At 39.7% G+C, this 15,107-nt stretch overlaps 1 protein-coding gene across 2 annotated transcripts in view; it reads right to left on the reverse strand.

The window, feature by feature from the left end:
- Positions 1 to 15,107, reverse strand: part of ankrd12 (ankyrin repeat domain 12) — a 36,666-nt gene that overhangs the window by 8,561 nt on the left and 12,998 nt on the right. Inside the window, exons 2-8 of one of the 2 annotated variants that reach the window (XM_041991294.1) lie at positions 10,268 to 10,381; positions 7,373 to 7,523; positions 4,942 to 5,013; positions 4,408 to 4,548; positions 1,470 to 1,673; positions 1,117 to 1,259; positions 183 to 330 (exon numbers count right to left, since the gene is read on the reverse strand). In XM_041991294.1, the coding sequence (XP_041847228.1) occupies positions 183 to 330; positions 1,117 to 1,259; positions 1,470 to 1,673; positions 4,408 to 4,548; positions 4,942 to 5,013; positions 7,373 to 7,523; positions 10,268 to 10,327 (919 nt within the window). In that variant the 5' untranslated portion in view covers positions 10,328 to 10,381. The remainder of the gene's footprint in view (positions 1 to 182; positions 331 to 1,116; positions 1,260 to 1,469; positions 1,674 to 4,407; positions 4,549 to 4,941; positions 5,014 to 7,372; positions 7,524 to 10,267; positions 10,382 to 15,107) is intronic. The other variant, XM_041991295.1, reaches the window with a different exon arrangement.

The raw sequence follows: 15,107 nt of genomic DNA on the forward strand, positions 1-15,107 counted from the left end.
AGAGGTGAAGATCAGATTGAAAAACAACAGAAATAAAAACACTTCATACTTTTATGTAACTACAAGCTGTTAGTAAAGATGGATATCTCGCTCTGAGGTGTAACAGACAGGACTATATTACAATTTGTGTTGTACTACATGACATGAGCTACACAAGCAAACATTCAGCATCTTGTACAAACCTGAGGAGCTGTCGTCTTGATCAGATAGCGGCACCTCTCCCTTTAGGAGCTGTTCCAGCTCCTGAGAGTCGGCCACATCCACCGGCCGCTCACCACGCTTGTTGGCTTGGAAGGCGTTACCGCCATGACGAAGGAGGAGTTTCACAATCTGAAAGAAAATGTCAAAAATAACATTCAGAATTAATTTATTATTTTTTAAATAAAAAGTTTTTAAAAAAATGTATTTTCAGAAAACACTCAATTATTGCAAAATATAAAACATCTAATTTCAAATACAATGTACACTTTTTTTTTTTTTAACAAACAAAACTTTATTGGCTGCTGACACACTGTTAACAATCTGCAACTGAGATTTTGACCAAACCATAGCACCTCATCAAGATCATCTACAGTCACATTAGTTTTTTCCCCTTTTAGGTGTCTTTCCTTTTTTTCTCTGGGTTTTGTCTTGAAGATGAGATAATGTGAGGTGCCATGTGCACCACCTGGCCCTGGTGTGTTCTGACCAATAAAAACCTCCCTTCTGCAGCAGTCCATCAAATACTATACTTAGAGTTTAAACCAACCATTAAATTGAACCATACTACTTGTCCCAGTAATCCTGCACTGGAGAGGAACTAAAACAATGAATGAGTTATGTCCAACCACAAAGCTGTGGACTGTGAGAGAATATCATCTTTAAATTACGAGTGGCGATTTTGTCAGATGATACTGAGGGTGGCACATACACTGAACATCCATATAAACGTAACTTTGGAGATAAGTGCATTTTTCATCCCCCCACCCCTCTTTTTTTCATGTTTGACACCCTTATTGTTTTTGTGTATTACAACAATTTCACCCATGCCTAGACTGTACAAAGATTTCAGAGTTTCTCTGTGCAGTTAACTTGTGAGATCTGCTGTTGTGGACAAACTTAAATGAAAACTCTCACGTCTTTGTGCCCGCTGCTGGAAGCGTCGTGGAGTGGCGTGTCGTCATCCAAACCCTGCGTGTTCACCTCTGCGCCTGCTGCTATCAAAACTTTGGCCACATCATAGTAACCAAGATTACAAGCTTCGTGAAGAGGAGTCCAGCCTGGCGAGGACAAAAGTAACATCAGGAAATTGTTTCAAGTTCATCTTAAAAAAACTAACAAAAACAACAAAACAGCTAAACATCCTCTGATTGTTGTGCTTCTTACAAGATATCAGCTTTGAATCAGCATCTGTTACTCAGTTTCATGTCATTAGCAACCACACAGACTTAATGAAAGCTGTTAAACAATTATCTCATGTGGCATCGTACCTGCAAAGTCTTTGACATTGACATCAGCTCCGAGGCTAATGAGCTCTTTAACTTGCTTGGCATCTCCCCGGATTGCTGCCATGTGAAGGGGAGTCTCCCCGCGCTCGTTCCTCTTGTTGACTTTGTCTTTTTGTCGAGACGAGGCGCTGCTGGGGACTTTCTTCTGCACAGGGGTTGTTTGTGACGGGTGACTCGGTGTGGAGTCTGTGGACAGGCAGAGAGAAAAAGGAATTAAGTGAAGACTGAAGGACATGCCTGCAACAGGCTGATAAACGTTAAGATGTTTATATATTTGGATCTTTATCCATCAAATGTGAACAGACACAAAGCTTTTCTATGGAGAGGTGTCAGATTGTGGTCATAGCAGCTCTCAAAGCAAATGAAACAGGTCATCCTCAGGCTGCACAAACTAAACCAAACCATCAAAAGGGAAAGCCGAATCAAGTCTGGTGCAGTCTGAGAAAAAATTGCAGGTGAGCTTGGCAACATAATGAGGCCTGGACGTCTACTGAAAACAACAACAGTGGCGGATGATTGCAGCATTCACAAAATCCAGCCAAGTGAAGTAGACATCCCAAGAGCAAGGCATATCATTATCTGAGTCTACCACAAAGAGACGATGCAAGAGAAATTCAAAGGGTTCAGCACACAGAGCAAAGAATTTATAAGCCTCAAGAACAGAATAAACTTTGCTATAAACATTTTAAAAAGTTGGCGCAGTTCTCAAACAGCATCATATGAACAGATTAAACCAAGATCAAGCTGTACCAGAAGCAGAAGAAAAAAAATCTGAGGAAGTCTTGAAACAACTCACAAAACATGTGTAAAACCAGCAGAGCCAGAGTGGACATGCATGGCTTCAACGGCACCAGGTCAGTGGTGCATACTGATGAATTCTCTAGTAAAAGGAGCTACAACGTCTGTCGTGAAGCAGCAAATGACAAGATTGTGCTTAACATTAAAGATGGACAATAAACTAGGGATGTCACGATTACAGATTTTTTAAAAATATGATTATAGTCAGAGAAACAATAACAATTATGTGTTAATTTCACAACATTCAAAATGTGTAAATCACATGAACACACCTTATAGGTCTTTAAGTTTTATTCCTTTCCATCTTTTGATGCCAACATAACAAAATAGCAAAGCCCTCTTCTAACTAAATACTCTCTGCTCTGTAAAAAATAAATAAATATTACATATAAACTCTGGATTTCTCTCAGAGAAAACAAATGGAAAAGGCTACAGGACCTCTATCCAGACACGGGAGGCTTCTTTCTGTAAACTGCATTATAAAGATGTTTGTGAACATTTATTTTTAACCTCAGCACAGAATATTGAAACACAGGTAAAAACATGAAACTTGCTTTTGACTTTAGTTTAAATAATACTAAAACTATGAGAAAAAACAAGACCATATATCTGAAATTACATACAGTTTCTGCTACAAGTCACTGCACACTGACAACTAAAAAGAAGGAAAAAGAAAAGGCATTGACCTCACACCAGATCAATCATGTTTGAACAGCAAAAGCCATTCGCACAAACTCAAAAAAACCTTACTTTTCTGGTTTTTCTCATCCATATAATGCCATGTTGTGATTTAACTAGTCATGCTGCACTGTAAGCTCAACCTGAGTCGTACACAATAACAAAATTGCAAACAACAAGACCTCATTTCAACGTTTTCATTCATTTATTCATTCTTAGTCCAGTTCATGGTTGCAGGGAAGCTGGAGCCTATCACAGCAATGAGAGGCAGGGTACACCCTGGACGGGGTCACCCCTACATCACAGGGCCAACACAGTGAGACAAACAACCACTCACTCCTAGAGAGAATTTAGAGACCACTGTTCGAACCCCTCCCCAGTCAAGGCTTGAACCAGTGACCGTCTTGCTGTGAGGCCGTGGTGCTAACCACCACACCACCGTTCAACATTTCATTTTAATGATTAGTTTGGCAGAAATGTATGTAATATAACCCAGTCGCTTACTTAGTTGTACAAAGTGGAGTGGTTAATCTGCAGGTAGTGAAATATATCTGATGTACTTTTCTTTACGACTTCTCTGTGACATAGTTTACAGGTTGGCGAGCCGTCCTCCACAATGACACCTTGGTCATTTTTTTTCTATAAACAAAAAAATTCTACATGACTTGATCCTTTTGGAGGGAATGACACTTTGTCTGCCATACTTTTCCACTCTGCCTCTACTACAACTCGCATTAAAAAAAACAAAGCAACACAACTGGTAACACACAGATGTGGTGTAGCTGTTTACGTTCTCTGCTTGTATGATTCAGGCATGATCTTTTCTGGAAAGTGACTATAATGAGGGGATCTTTGCGGTATTATACGACATCCCTAAAATAAAACAAAATTTACTGCAACTACAACCTAAGAAAAGGGAATTTTTTGCAATAACTTTAATCAATCACCTCATCTAAACTTGATCAAACTGAATTTAATTTCCTTAAAGAACCAAAGACAGCTGGAACAAAAAGCATCACAAATGTGGAAACCCATTATTTAGTCATAGTCATGGGCTCCTGACTCAAGACAGTCTTCAAAGTTTTCTTAGAAAATTTAATAAAAAAAAAAAGAAGATAATATCCCCTTACACAGTTATATTTGAGACCCTGTTAACAGGAGACTGTTTCCTGAGACATATGTTTAAACTCTGGAATGAAAGCTACAGCTTCATTTAAATTTTAAGAACTGTGCACAATATTTTCAGATCTAGCTAGCTTCTCTTCTGGATTCGAAAGACTAGACTAAGCAACAAGAGAGAAGTCAGTTGTACTGGAAACCTGTGTGATTATAAATGAATGACTCATAAAAGCATCAAGAAATATAGTGAAAAAAAAAAGCATGAGTCATTGTAAAGTAAATATAGTTGAAGATGCGGTTAAGATGAGAGGGAAGGTACACAAACCTGGACTGTTGGCAGTCATTTGCATGAGGAGAGCCATCTGCTTGCGCTCCGACAGTGGATACCCAAACAAAAGGTTAGGTGCCTGGGACTTTTTGCTCCCAGCTTCCTTCTTCAGCTTCTTCTTATCTGGTCCATCTTTATCTATAAGAGAACCAAGAAAAGATTTTAGGAAAGGCTCTGAAACAAGTTGGCAATGTTATTTTCACGGTAACACATGTTCTTCCTCCCCTTGTATCTGTTGGGCTTCCAGAGAAACAGATGACAAGCATGAGGTTTGAAAAAAGGGACACAAAAAAAAGAAAAAAGAGAGCATTCTCTTAAGCCAGCCAAGTTCAGACGACCCCCCCGCCCCCCAAATCTTCGATTGGTCTACACACAGACATGCTGAGCTATAACAGGGTCAGATGCAAGGCAAAAACACACACACGTGCATGTGTGTATGTGTCTTTACAGCGGAGTAGTTGCGCAGAATGGTTGACGTGACTCGAAGAGGACACGGGGGAAGGGGGCTGAGGATCAGGCTGCAGCGGTTACCTGCGTATATCCTGCAGGGAGGCACTAATCTCTCTCCCCAGGTCTCACTCGACTGGCCTGGGTCTGAGTCATCTACAGTGCAAAGCAGAGAAGGGGAAGAGGGGGGAGAGGAGGGGAGGTGGAAGGGTGGGAAAGCACTGCATTAACGCTCTCACACCCTCCACATTTCACATGTACTCAAATACAGGCAGGCACAGCAGCACACTCACACTCCACGCTACAGATTATGAGTCATGGCAGCACAAGGGACAGGAGAGGAGATCCAATCAGGCTCTGAGTGGAGTCGTTACTTTGCTTCCTCCTACAGCTGCTCAGCACAGACCCAAGAGGCACCGGGGAAAGCTGTCAGGAGGCAAAAGCCACCCTCGAAGCTAGTTTACATTTAAAACCTGCGCAGCATATAAATTATACGTAAGTTGAGGGTTTCTCGTTTGTTAGAGTGAAGCTGGACCACACAATGAGAACGATTATGTTGAGCTCTGCTCTGCAGAGATGAAGACAAACTGCCAGGTCATAAGCGTTGTGTAAGCAATGTACAATGTGCAAAGCCATTTTCAGGTCTCAAACCTGATTTACACATTCAGTTACGCTTCAAACAAAATGATGGAAGAACAGAGTTTGCACAAGAGAGAGCGTGGGATTAAGTTGGCTTTAATATGGAGCTGAGCATTTATCTCAAGTTCCTGGTCAGTAAAGATCGAGGCTCCTGCAAAATGATTACACCTCATTTGAATAAGAAAAATTTATAAAAAAAAAAAAAAAAAAAAACTAAACACAATCTAAAGGTCCAGCAGTTATTTAAGGTCTTATGATATTCCAGGTCCTACAGTGTGTTTACTTTGGTTGGGAGTATATGGGGTACGCTCAAAGTGAGCTACAGTGCCAGTATTTACACTAATGAAAGAACACGCCAGCCAGTGCAACTATGGAGCTGATTGATGCGTTTTTAACACAGAAGACAAAGCTCTAACACATTGGCTCTTGGTGCTGTTTAAAAACCTCAATAGGAATGATTCTTTGTCGGCTTTTTGTGGGATTTGTAGAAAAAAAACACATTGCAAAACAAGACAGCACATCAGGGATTCAAGAGCAAGTTTGATTTTGCAGAAGGGTTGAGGGCAAAAATTATTTTCATTAATATAGTTTAACATTTAAAAACTACTATATATATATATATATATATATATATATATATATATATATTTATTATTTGCCACTGATCATTGTCAAGTCACTAAGGAATAAAGTTTATCATCATACACTGAAGGAAAGGTTCAACAACTTCCTGTGCAGCAGGCTTGTCAGAATATCAATAATCACAAAAACATTCCCTGCTCAGTATCATTGTTCATATCATGGAGGGAAAAATAAGGAAATTCAGGGCTTTCAGCTTCAAGTGATTTTACTGCTCCTGAATGATCAACAGAGCCAGAGCACAAAAGGTAGCAGCACGTAAATCAACTTTAATGCATCTTGACTGCATTACTGACAGAAAGGATTTAGTTAAAACTGATGTTCACAGAAATCAAAATGGGACATTCACAAAATTACTAGAATATATTTATTCTACAAATCATTTCTCTACAGTTGATGTAAACCATTATCTAGCCTAAAATGTACATTTTTATGGGATTTTATCTTTTCTCCACAACTATCTGGAAAGTTGAGAACCACTGACAGAGGAAAACTAACAAAGATAACATCGCGGATGTTAGCAACTCCTTTTGCTAATGTAACTGCATTGAAAGCTACTCATTGAGTATTTGTCTAACACCAGAGATGGGTAAGTGAGAAAGACAAATGTCTGAAAGCCAGTCTCTGCATTCTTAGCTCATCTAGCTTGAATCTATTGGCAGAGCTGAGGAGAAACTGCTGCTAACTGCAGGGAAGCTAGTCCTGGAAATGCTTTGATTTTAGAGGAAAGGAAATTCAGAAAATGTATCAAACAATCTGGGTTTGAATTTGTACAAAACAACAACATAAAACATTTGATCTTTTTTTAACAAGATTAAAGTTATAAAATTATATGTCTTTGATACCACAAAGGCTTTAAGATGTAGCCAATAACAAAACAAAGTCTGTTATGGTTAAAGAGTGCAGAAAATGTAGCACAGGTTGGCTGACAACAACCAAACTTGTCCATTCATGAAAGCTTTTTAGTGTGACTTAAGAAAACTTAAAGGAAATTATGCTGTTTGATTAATCAAAGGCTTCAAATACACTAAACTATGCTGTCCAACTTGGCTTCCTGATCAGACTAAATTCCTATCAGAGAGGTCTTATTTTGACCATGTTGCTTTACAAGTTTGACTTCTTGCAAGTCTTGAAGGAAAATGTTTAAGAAGCCAGCAGGGGGCAGTGTGAGGACATGGCAACAAGCCAACAGCATGGCAGTTAAGGAAGAGCAGGGAGGAACAGCAATGGTCCTTACCGGTGTCTGAGTCCCGCTCCTCTGTCCGGGGCGGACTTGTGGTGAAGGAGAGCTTGCGCTTCATGGAAGACTTGGCTTTCCCTTCCTTCCCCAGTAACTCACCCCGGTCCAACTTTGGAGTTTTGGTGAAAGGGGACAACTTGTCTTTGCTCTGTCGATGGTGAAGAGGACAAAAAACAAAAGAATTAGGCATGTAAAACACGATAAATGTGTGGCTAGAGCTGAGAGCTGTGTGTTTCTGTTAAATGTAAACAATATAGGCACGTCCATAAATAGACTGGCAGCTCCATTCAGAAAGCCCCTTTAATAAGTCTGACAACAAAAGAAGAATGAGTGTAGCATGCAAGCAGTATTTCAGGTGGAAGCAAAGCTTGCTAAAACATGACACTAATCTAACAAGGTGCACATGATTATGTTACAGACATTATTGTGTCTCTGCAATATATTGTTACAGGTTCACCTGCAGGACTCTGCCAAGCATAAAAAAAAGGAGCGGTCAGTTTCTTTTAACCCATTTTCAAGCAGAAATACAACTAAAAACAAGTCCATGCTTACGGTAATGTGCTTGTTGCTGTGTAAAAACTTTGCAAACCCAAGAATGATGCACTTATGAAGAAGTTAGATTGTTTTCATTCAAGTTAGACAAATGGCATCTCTACTGAAAGCTCACATCTCATGGATTCCAATTTAATTTACTGAAGATTTACCGAACTAGAGGCAAAAGAAGGCCCAAAGTATATGTTGAGGGGCGTGGCTCAGTGGGTAGAGTGGTTGTCCTGTAGCCTAAAGGTTGCCGGTTTGATCCCCAGCCTGTCAAGCTCATGTCGAGGTGTCCCTAAGCAAGACACCGAACCCCAAATTGCTTGTAATGGGTCGTGGTTGAACGCATTGCATGGCAGCTTCCATCATCAGTGTGTGAATGTGTGTGTGAATTGGGACTGCACGATTCTGGAAAAAATTTGAATCACCTTTTTTTTTTTGTTTTTTTTGCTTAATATTGAGATTCTCTGGCATGATTTTTTTTTTTACAAAATGTATTTTTTGCACTAAACTTTAACAAAACAAAACAAACAAACAAAAAAAAAGACTTTTAAATGGTCTTTCAGGTAGAGCAGGGGTGTCCAACTCAAATACACAGCGGGCCAAAAGGATAAAAACTGGAACAAGTTCCGGACTGGTTCAGTGTTTACTAAAAACCTTTTTAAAATGACCTTATTGCACACATTGAACCTGGAACTAACGGAGCATATTTGTTATTGCCTATAAAACAACATTAATCATTAAGTAAATAAATTAAAAAATCTGTTGCATTTATTTCTTAGGGCCCTATATGCATTTTTTCCCAGAGTAATTTAAACTGAAAACACTTTCTACAGGAAAACAGCGTACGGCTTCATCATGCTGTACTTTGTGGTGACGTTTAGGTGATTGTAGAGATTTGTGGTGTTGCCTTGCAGCGCTGCAACCAGGGCAAAACCTCCTTTACCATGCAACTCACACTGTTTGTCATCATTTGGCTTAAATCCAAAATACTTCTACACCGCTGCCGAATGCGAAGATTTTTGGATACAAGTTTGGTTCGGGTGAGGGGGTGACTCTCACCACTACCAAAAATAAATTAAAATAAAATAAAATAAATTAATAAAAAAAAAAAAACAACTTCCTTGATAACCTGCTGGTGGCGGTGTTGGGAATCCTCACATACCATACAATAGCAACTCAGCATCACATCAGTGTACTTAGAAAGGAATAAGATGAGTGACAACAGCATTCTTGGCTAGAGCGGTTTCATGACGCTCCCTTGCATACACTGGCCATTTAACTTCCGTTAGTCCCTCCACTTGCCAGCTTAGCGGCACATCAGCAGCAGATCAACCTCGGCTCCTTATTCCTCCTATGTACTTTCACACATGACACTGATGCGCAACAAATGCCCATTAGTCCCGGCTCAAAAGTCATATGTGAAAAGACCCATGGTGGAGCTGAGTGCAGCAAAACACTCCAGTACCCAATGAAGGCCACAGCAACAGGCCAGAACAGTAATGCAAGCAATATCTGTATAATCAGTGTCTTTTTTCTTTTTTACACTCAGATCTGCAGATAAAGCTTTTTCACTGCCATTACTTTTATTGAACTGCACTTTGGTGGAGTAAAATACATTTCTGGCAGCAGGAAAATGTCTGCAGTGTGGCTCTTCTTTGATCTCAGAAAAGCAATGTGCCAGCTGTGTGAGGCTGGAGTGTCTGGAACTACTGAAAGTAGAAAAGAGCTGAGATGTGAAATACCTTTTACTTTTAAAATAGGAAGAATCTCTCTTTTATGTCAAAGGAACAATTAAGTAGTGTTGGTTTAACAATATGGCGAAAAGCTAGGTAGTAAGGTACTAAAACATACCAGTGAATCACTGGTATTATTAAACTGATTAAACTGATGCTCCAATCCATATCTTGTTAAATGCTGAATCCAACAAGATCAGTGTTTAACAGAACAGCCTCAACCTCGACGTGTACACATGTAGCTGGTGGTGTGCTGTGAAGTTAAAAGGAAATTTTACAAAGAATAGTGGCACCAAATTGTGCTCCCTGCCGCCGACCACATGTTATTGTTTTTGACGAGTATTTATACACTGCGGCTCTTAAATCAAGGAACTTTCATGCATGTAATCAGATGTAAAAACAAAGAAATTTCAACACCAAAGAAAGCTCTAATAAATTTGTATGTTTATGCCAGTTTGGATGGTGTTTTTGATGCCTACAATAAAAACAACAAACCACACAACGGTCTCAGGTGGGATATAATGGGGGTTCTTTTACTTTAGATTGCAGTATTTAACTTGTGAAATATGTCTTATATGGTTTCTGCATAAAGCATTACCCTGTGTCTGTGATTACATACCTTCTTCCCCGCCTGCTTATCCACCATGGCTCCATCTCGGTCGCTCCCAGGTTTGGCCATGGTGTGGCACCTGACTAGCTTAGACAGCTACAGTACAGTCGGTTCATCATGCACCTGGAGAGAAAAGAAACAGTGATGAGAGGGATCTAAGCACTAACAGTGCTCTAGTATGAGCAACAGGTAGTGTGTACAGTTTCAATTACAATTACAAACTAATGACAATTCCACACTTCGTCAGACAGGATTGAATGGTGCGTTCCAGTTGTCTCGGATTTCCAAGCGGTTGAGATTAGGCGACGTCATAACCAGGTACCCGACGTTCCAGTTGCACCAACTCGGGAAAAATGGATGCCACCAAAACAGCAAATTTATAAGCATCTAGAAATACTGTATAATAACTAGAAAATCACCAATGTGCACCATGAAAACACCAGCCAATTTTGGTGATATTGATTAATAAACTACATGTAACAACCTGATTATCAATAAAAACTCACTGCTGTTTACATCAGAAACATAAGGGACACCAAACAAGTGATACCTGGCGCAGCCATCTTTAAATCTGACATCTCGGCATCCTCTAAAACCGAGTTCACTTCGTTATTTCTGCAAATAATTCCTTGGAATTCAGAGTTCCGAAGACAGCTGGAACGCACCAGGAGATAGCAGCATGAAACAGCGCTGCCACTAGAGTGTATCTCAGCTGTGCTTTCTCAGACTGCATCAGTAATCAGGGAATTTTATTGAAATTTCCATTCTACTTCTCAAGAGTGACCTTAAAGAACAGCCAGGAAACAACTACATGAGGCAGCATGAATCACAGCTTTAGGGACTCTTCCGTCTCTAAGAGGAAAACGCCCCCTTACATGTTGTAACCGTGGCCTACTCATCAGTGTAACTGAGCTTTGCTCTGATGTGGTTCATGACGGTGTAGAAAGACGATGGGGTGCAGTGTAGGTGCCTGCTGAGCCTGGAGAAAGTGTAACACTCAGCTGAGGCTGCTCAATAAGCCAACACGACATGAGTCAGTTATTTTGTCTCGAGGATTGACATTTTCAGTCATAGGATCCTTTTTTCAAGTACTTCGAATGAACTTTCTCTTCTTCCTGTTCACACTGGAACACTGTCTGATTAAGCAGAACTAGTTCCTCTATGCCTTATAAAAGTCCCATAAACTGTTTATTCTATATTAAGAAACCCAAGGATGCCAGTTTGTTTAAAGGCCACCAAAATGATTAGGCAAACCGCATTACTCAATAAAAATTCAAATTACAGCAATTCCCTAAGAACAGGCATGATCATATTTAATATTACATATGTTCACAAAAGGAAACTGGGATTTCCCTTACATGATTATTAGATTAATGATAATCCTTGAAACATTTAAATGTAAATGATGTGTTTAACTTTGTTTCATCCAACCAAAAAGGAACTGCTACATTGACAAACAAGTCCATGCATAAGAAATTTCATTAAATGAATTTGACTTTCAAATGAATGTTGATGTCATTTAACTCCGTCCTTTAAGACTTGTGTTCTTCCTATGAACATGTACACACATGTGGGGGTCAAACACCGACAGGACAAGGGCAATACACATCATTGAATGGCACAAAAAGAAAAAAATTAAATGTTTGAAATATAAATGAAATATAGAAACATATGTGACCCATTTCTAAAAATAGACATTGTACATGTACACATACAGCCTATATCTACTTAGCAGAAATCTTGGTATTTAGGTTATTCTAGCTGCTGTAAGATAATAATCCTGTGGGATGTGTAAACGGTTGCTCTCCATTTAAAATTACAGCTAGACCAACAAAAGTCATGCTGCTTCAAGTTTAAGACTTAATAACCACACCATATATAAACAACAGAGTCAACAGTGACTAACTACAGTATTACCAAGTAATTATTTCATGCATTCGCACTGAATAAAATCTAAAAAGCAATGAGGCAAAATGGATCTTAACAGAAGTCAATTAAGAGAACCCTACAAAAGCAAATAAAAACCACCTTCACATGTGATCACTTAATGGTAAATCGAGGGTTTATATTAAAACCACCAAGCCTTAAAAGTTTAATCTGCAAAGGCACTTAAATATTTAAACATGTTTTGTATGATCAAAAATGTATTTAAATCAGTGTTTCTAAAATTATTTTATGATGAACAGTCAGATCTTTTCCAGTGCTAATGACTAAGAAACCCATAAGGAATCACACAAAATTTTGGTTCTTCAGGTACCATTACAACCTATGCTGATCCTTAGTAATAGAACTGTGTTGGCAGGTATCATTTTCCAGCACACAACCCTGCTGCACAGCCGAGGCCAGTGAGAGGTCCGTCATTAGTCAGCATATAGCCAGTGCGCAGCAGCATTGTCATCCAGAAAGCTGAAAGAGGGAATTGAGCTGCCCACGGTGAGCATGTTGGTGTAAAGCTTGTGTATCGGGGGTATTAAAGCGGTATGGACAGGCCAGGACCAGACCAAAAACAAACGCTGACAGGACTCCAATCTGGCCCAGATACAGGCGAGGAGGGTGTGACTATAATTACAGAGGTATTTGGGCATCCGCCAGTTTGGCATTCACATTCACTGCGTTTCATGAGCAGCTCAGGGCTGCATAAGCCCCTACGAGCTCTGCCATTAACCTTGGGCTGTTTCAAGTCGAGATCAAACCCTGCCTTTATGACTCCTTTAGTCTACAGAAACTACAGCTTATGATTACTTTGGCATAGGATGTATTACAGTGAACTGAGGGATAGTAACAATTATTTAACTCTATTTCATATCACTAAAACGGACCATCAGTTTGCAGAACCACAACTGGAAAAGTGCTGGAAGATGTAACAAAGAGATATGCGACACCAGGATTACGGCTTTCCTCTGCTCCAGAATCACTGATGTGGTGAATAATTCAGGAGCCAAGGAGACAACACGCTGAAGAGACGTACAGTAAATACCATAAGAAAATAATAATTTGATTTTGATTGCGGATTTCCTAAAAAGGTAGAAGAAAATAAACTAAGGATAAAGAAAAAAGAAAAAAAAAAGGAAAAACTAAGTACATTTCTTGTACAAGGCAATTCAAAATGCTTCACATAAAACATTAAAAGCAAAGACAAGTCTATGGGTAATTATCATTTCCACCATTTTTTGACCACGCAATCAACAGTCTATATGGGTAAACGTAAAATTAAAATATTAAAATTAGTCATTTTTTGTGGCAACTGTTCATAAGCTAATTGTTGGGAAAAAAATGTAAAGTATGCTATAATTCTCTCCAGGTTACTGGCATTATATGCTGAGCTCCATTTGATATTCAGCAGTTTTACATATTTTCTGAACGGCTAGAGGGTACTTTTCTCCTTAGATGGTACCATAAATTACCAACACAGAGTCTAAATAATCCTCCTCATACACAAACAGGTTGTGATAAAAACTACAGACGGGGAAAAATTTCTCATTTTAAACATCCATCTACAATGACATTGTTGGCAGCAGTGGTGCTCCTTCTGAGAGGCAGATGTCTCTGTATTTATTTATAACCTGATGTTCCTCCGTCCCAACTCCACTGGCTCCTGACTAACAACAATAACAACCATTTCCCTGCAGTGAAGGAACATGACGGCCCTGACAGCACAGTGGATGCTAGCGCGTCCTTGCGTGAGTGTAATGGTTTGGGGGTTATAAGAGTGTTGAGGCTGATGGTGTATGTTGAAGAGGGGGTTGGGGGAAGGGGGGTTTAACTAGGATGGATGAAGAGCGCACACAGTACAGTAACCTGATCCACTGACTGCAGGATGGGACAGGGAGGGAAGAAAGCTAAGAATAGCAGTGAGGCTGACACACAGCTTGCAGAGTACGCCGCCACCAGCAGCAGAAACATTACTCCACTACAGCTCCCAGAGTACCGCCTGCTGTGAACTCTCTCACACACGCCATGTGGAAAATACATGTGATTTTCCCCCTAGTCTCCCATGTGGCTACACTTACCATCGCACGTACAATGAATTTGCTAAAAAGGACTCAAGGCATCAATGGTATCAAAATGTTGCACAGTACCATAAATAAAACTGAACTGCTAGCAATTGTCTTGGAAATCTACAGTGGAAACAATTGCTTTATCTACAATAGAAGGCAAACAAATCTGTAACGCACTCAAGGAGACCCTCTACGCTTGCCGCAATGGTAAACAGCCAGTCACGTGGTAGTGGGTCCTTCTGCTATCAGGCTAAATGATGGGGGAGGTCTCTCTGAGCTGCACATCCACTCCCTGCCTTCGTCATCCTCCTCCTCCTTCTCCTCCTCCCCCTGACTCCATAATGAGAAACAGGACAAAGGCAGACGCGAAGGCCTGATTATTGAGACTACAGGAGAAGGGCAGAAGAGGAAACAATAACCAGCAAAAAGCCGCCCATCTTCAGTACGATCACACTTTACCCACACAGGATTTCCAGCATGTATAACATTTTATTGTCGACTTATGTGCAGCAACATAAAAATACATCTTGCATTATCATGGACAGTCTAGAAACACCCATTTCTATTGATTCAAACATGGAAATAAATGTATTTAGTTTCTGCCATAAATAATTCAGTTTATCAAGGTAGACATTGTAAAACATTTGGTGAGGTGATTGCCATCTTTTTTCTTAAATTTATTATCATGAACAAAAATTTGAGGCTTTCTGGTTTAATGGTTAACACTTAAAAGGATGTTAAAATGTTATATTTTTTACATTTTATGAGCACATCCTTTCTTTGCAAAAATCAGATGCAGGAATGACATGTAAAACGTAAAACTGCTTCTATTTTGCAGGTAATCAAATAAT

The sequence above is a fragment of the Melanotaenia boesemani genome, chromosome 8 (genome assembly GCF_017639745.1).
Source record: "Melanotaenia boesemani isolate fMelBoe1 chromosome 8, fMelBoe1.pri, whole genome shotgun sequence".
NCBI lineage: Eukaryota > Metazoa > Chordata > Actinopteri > Atheriniformes > Melanotaeniidae > Melanotaenia > Melanotaenia boesemani.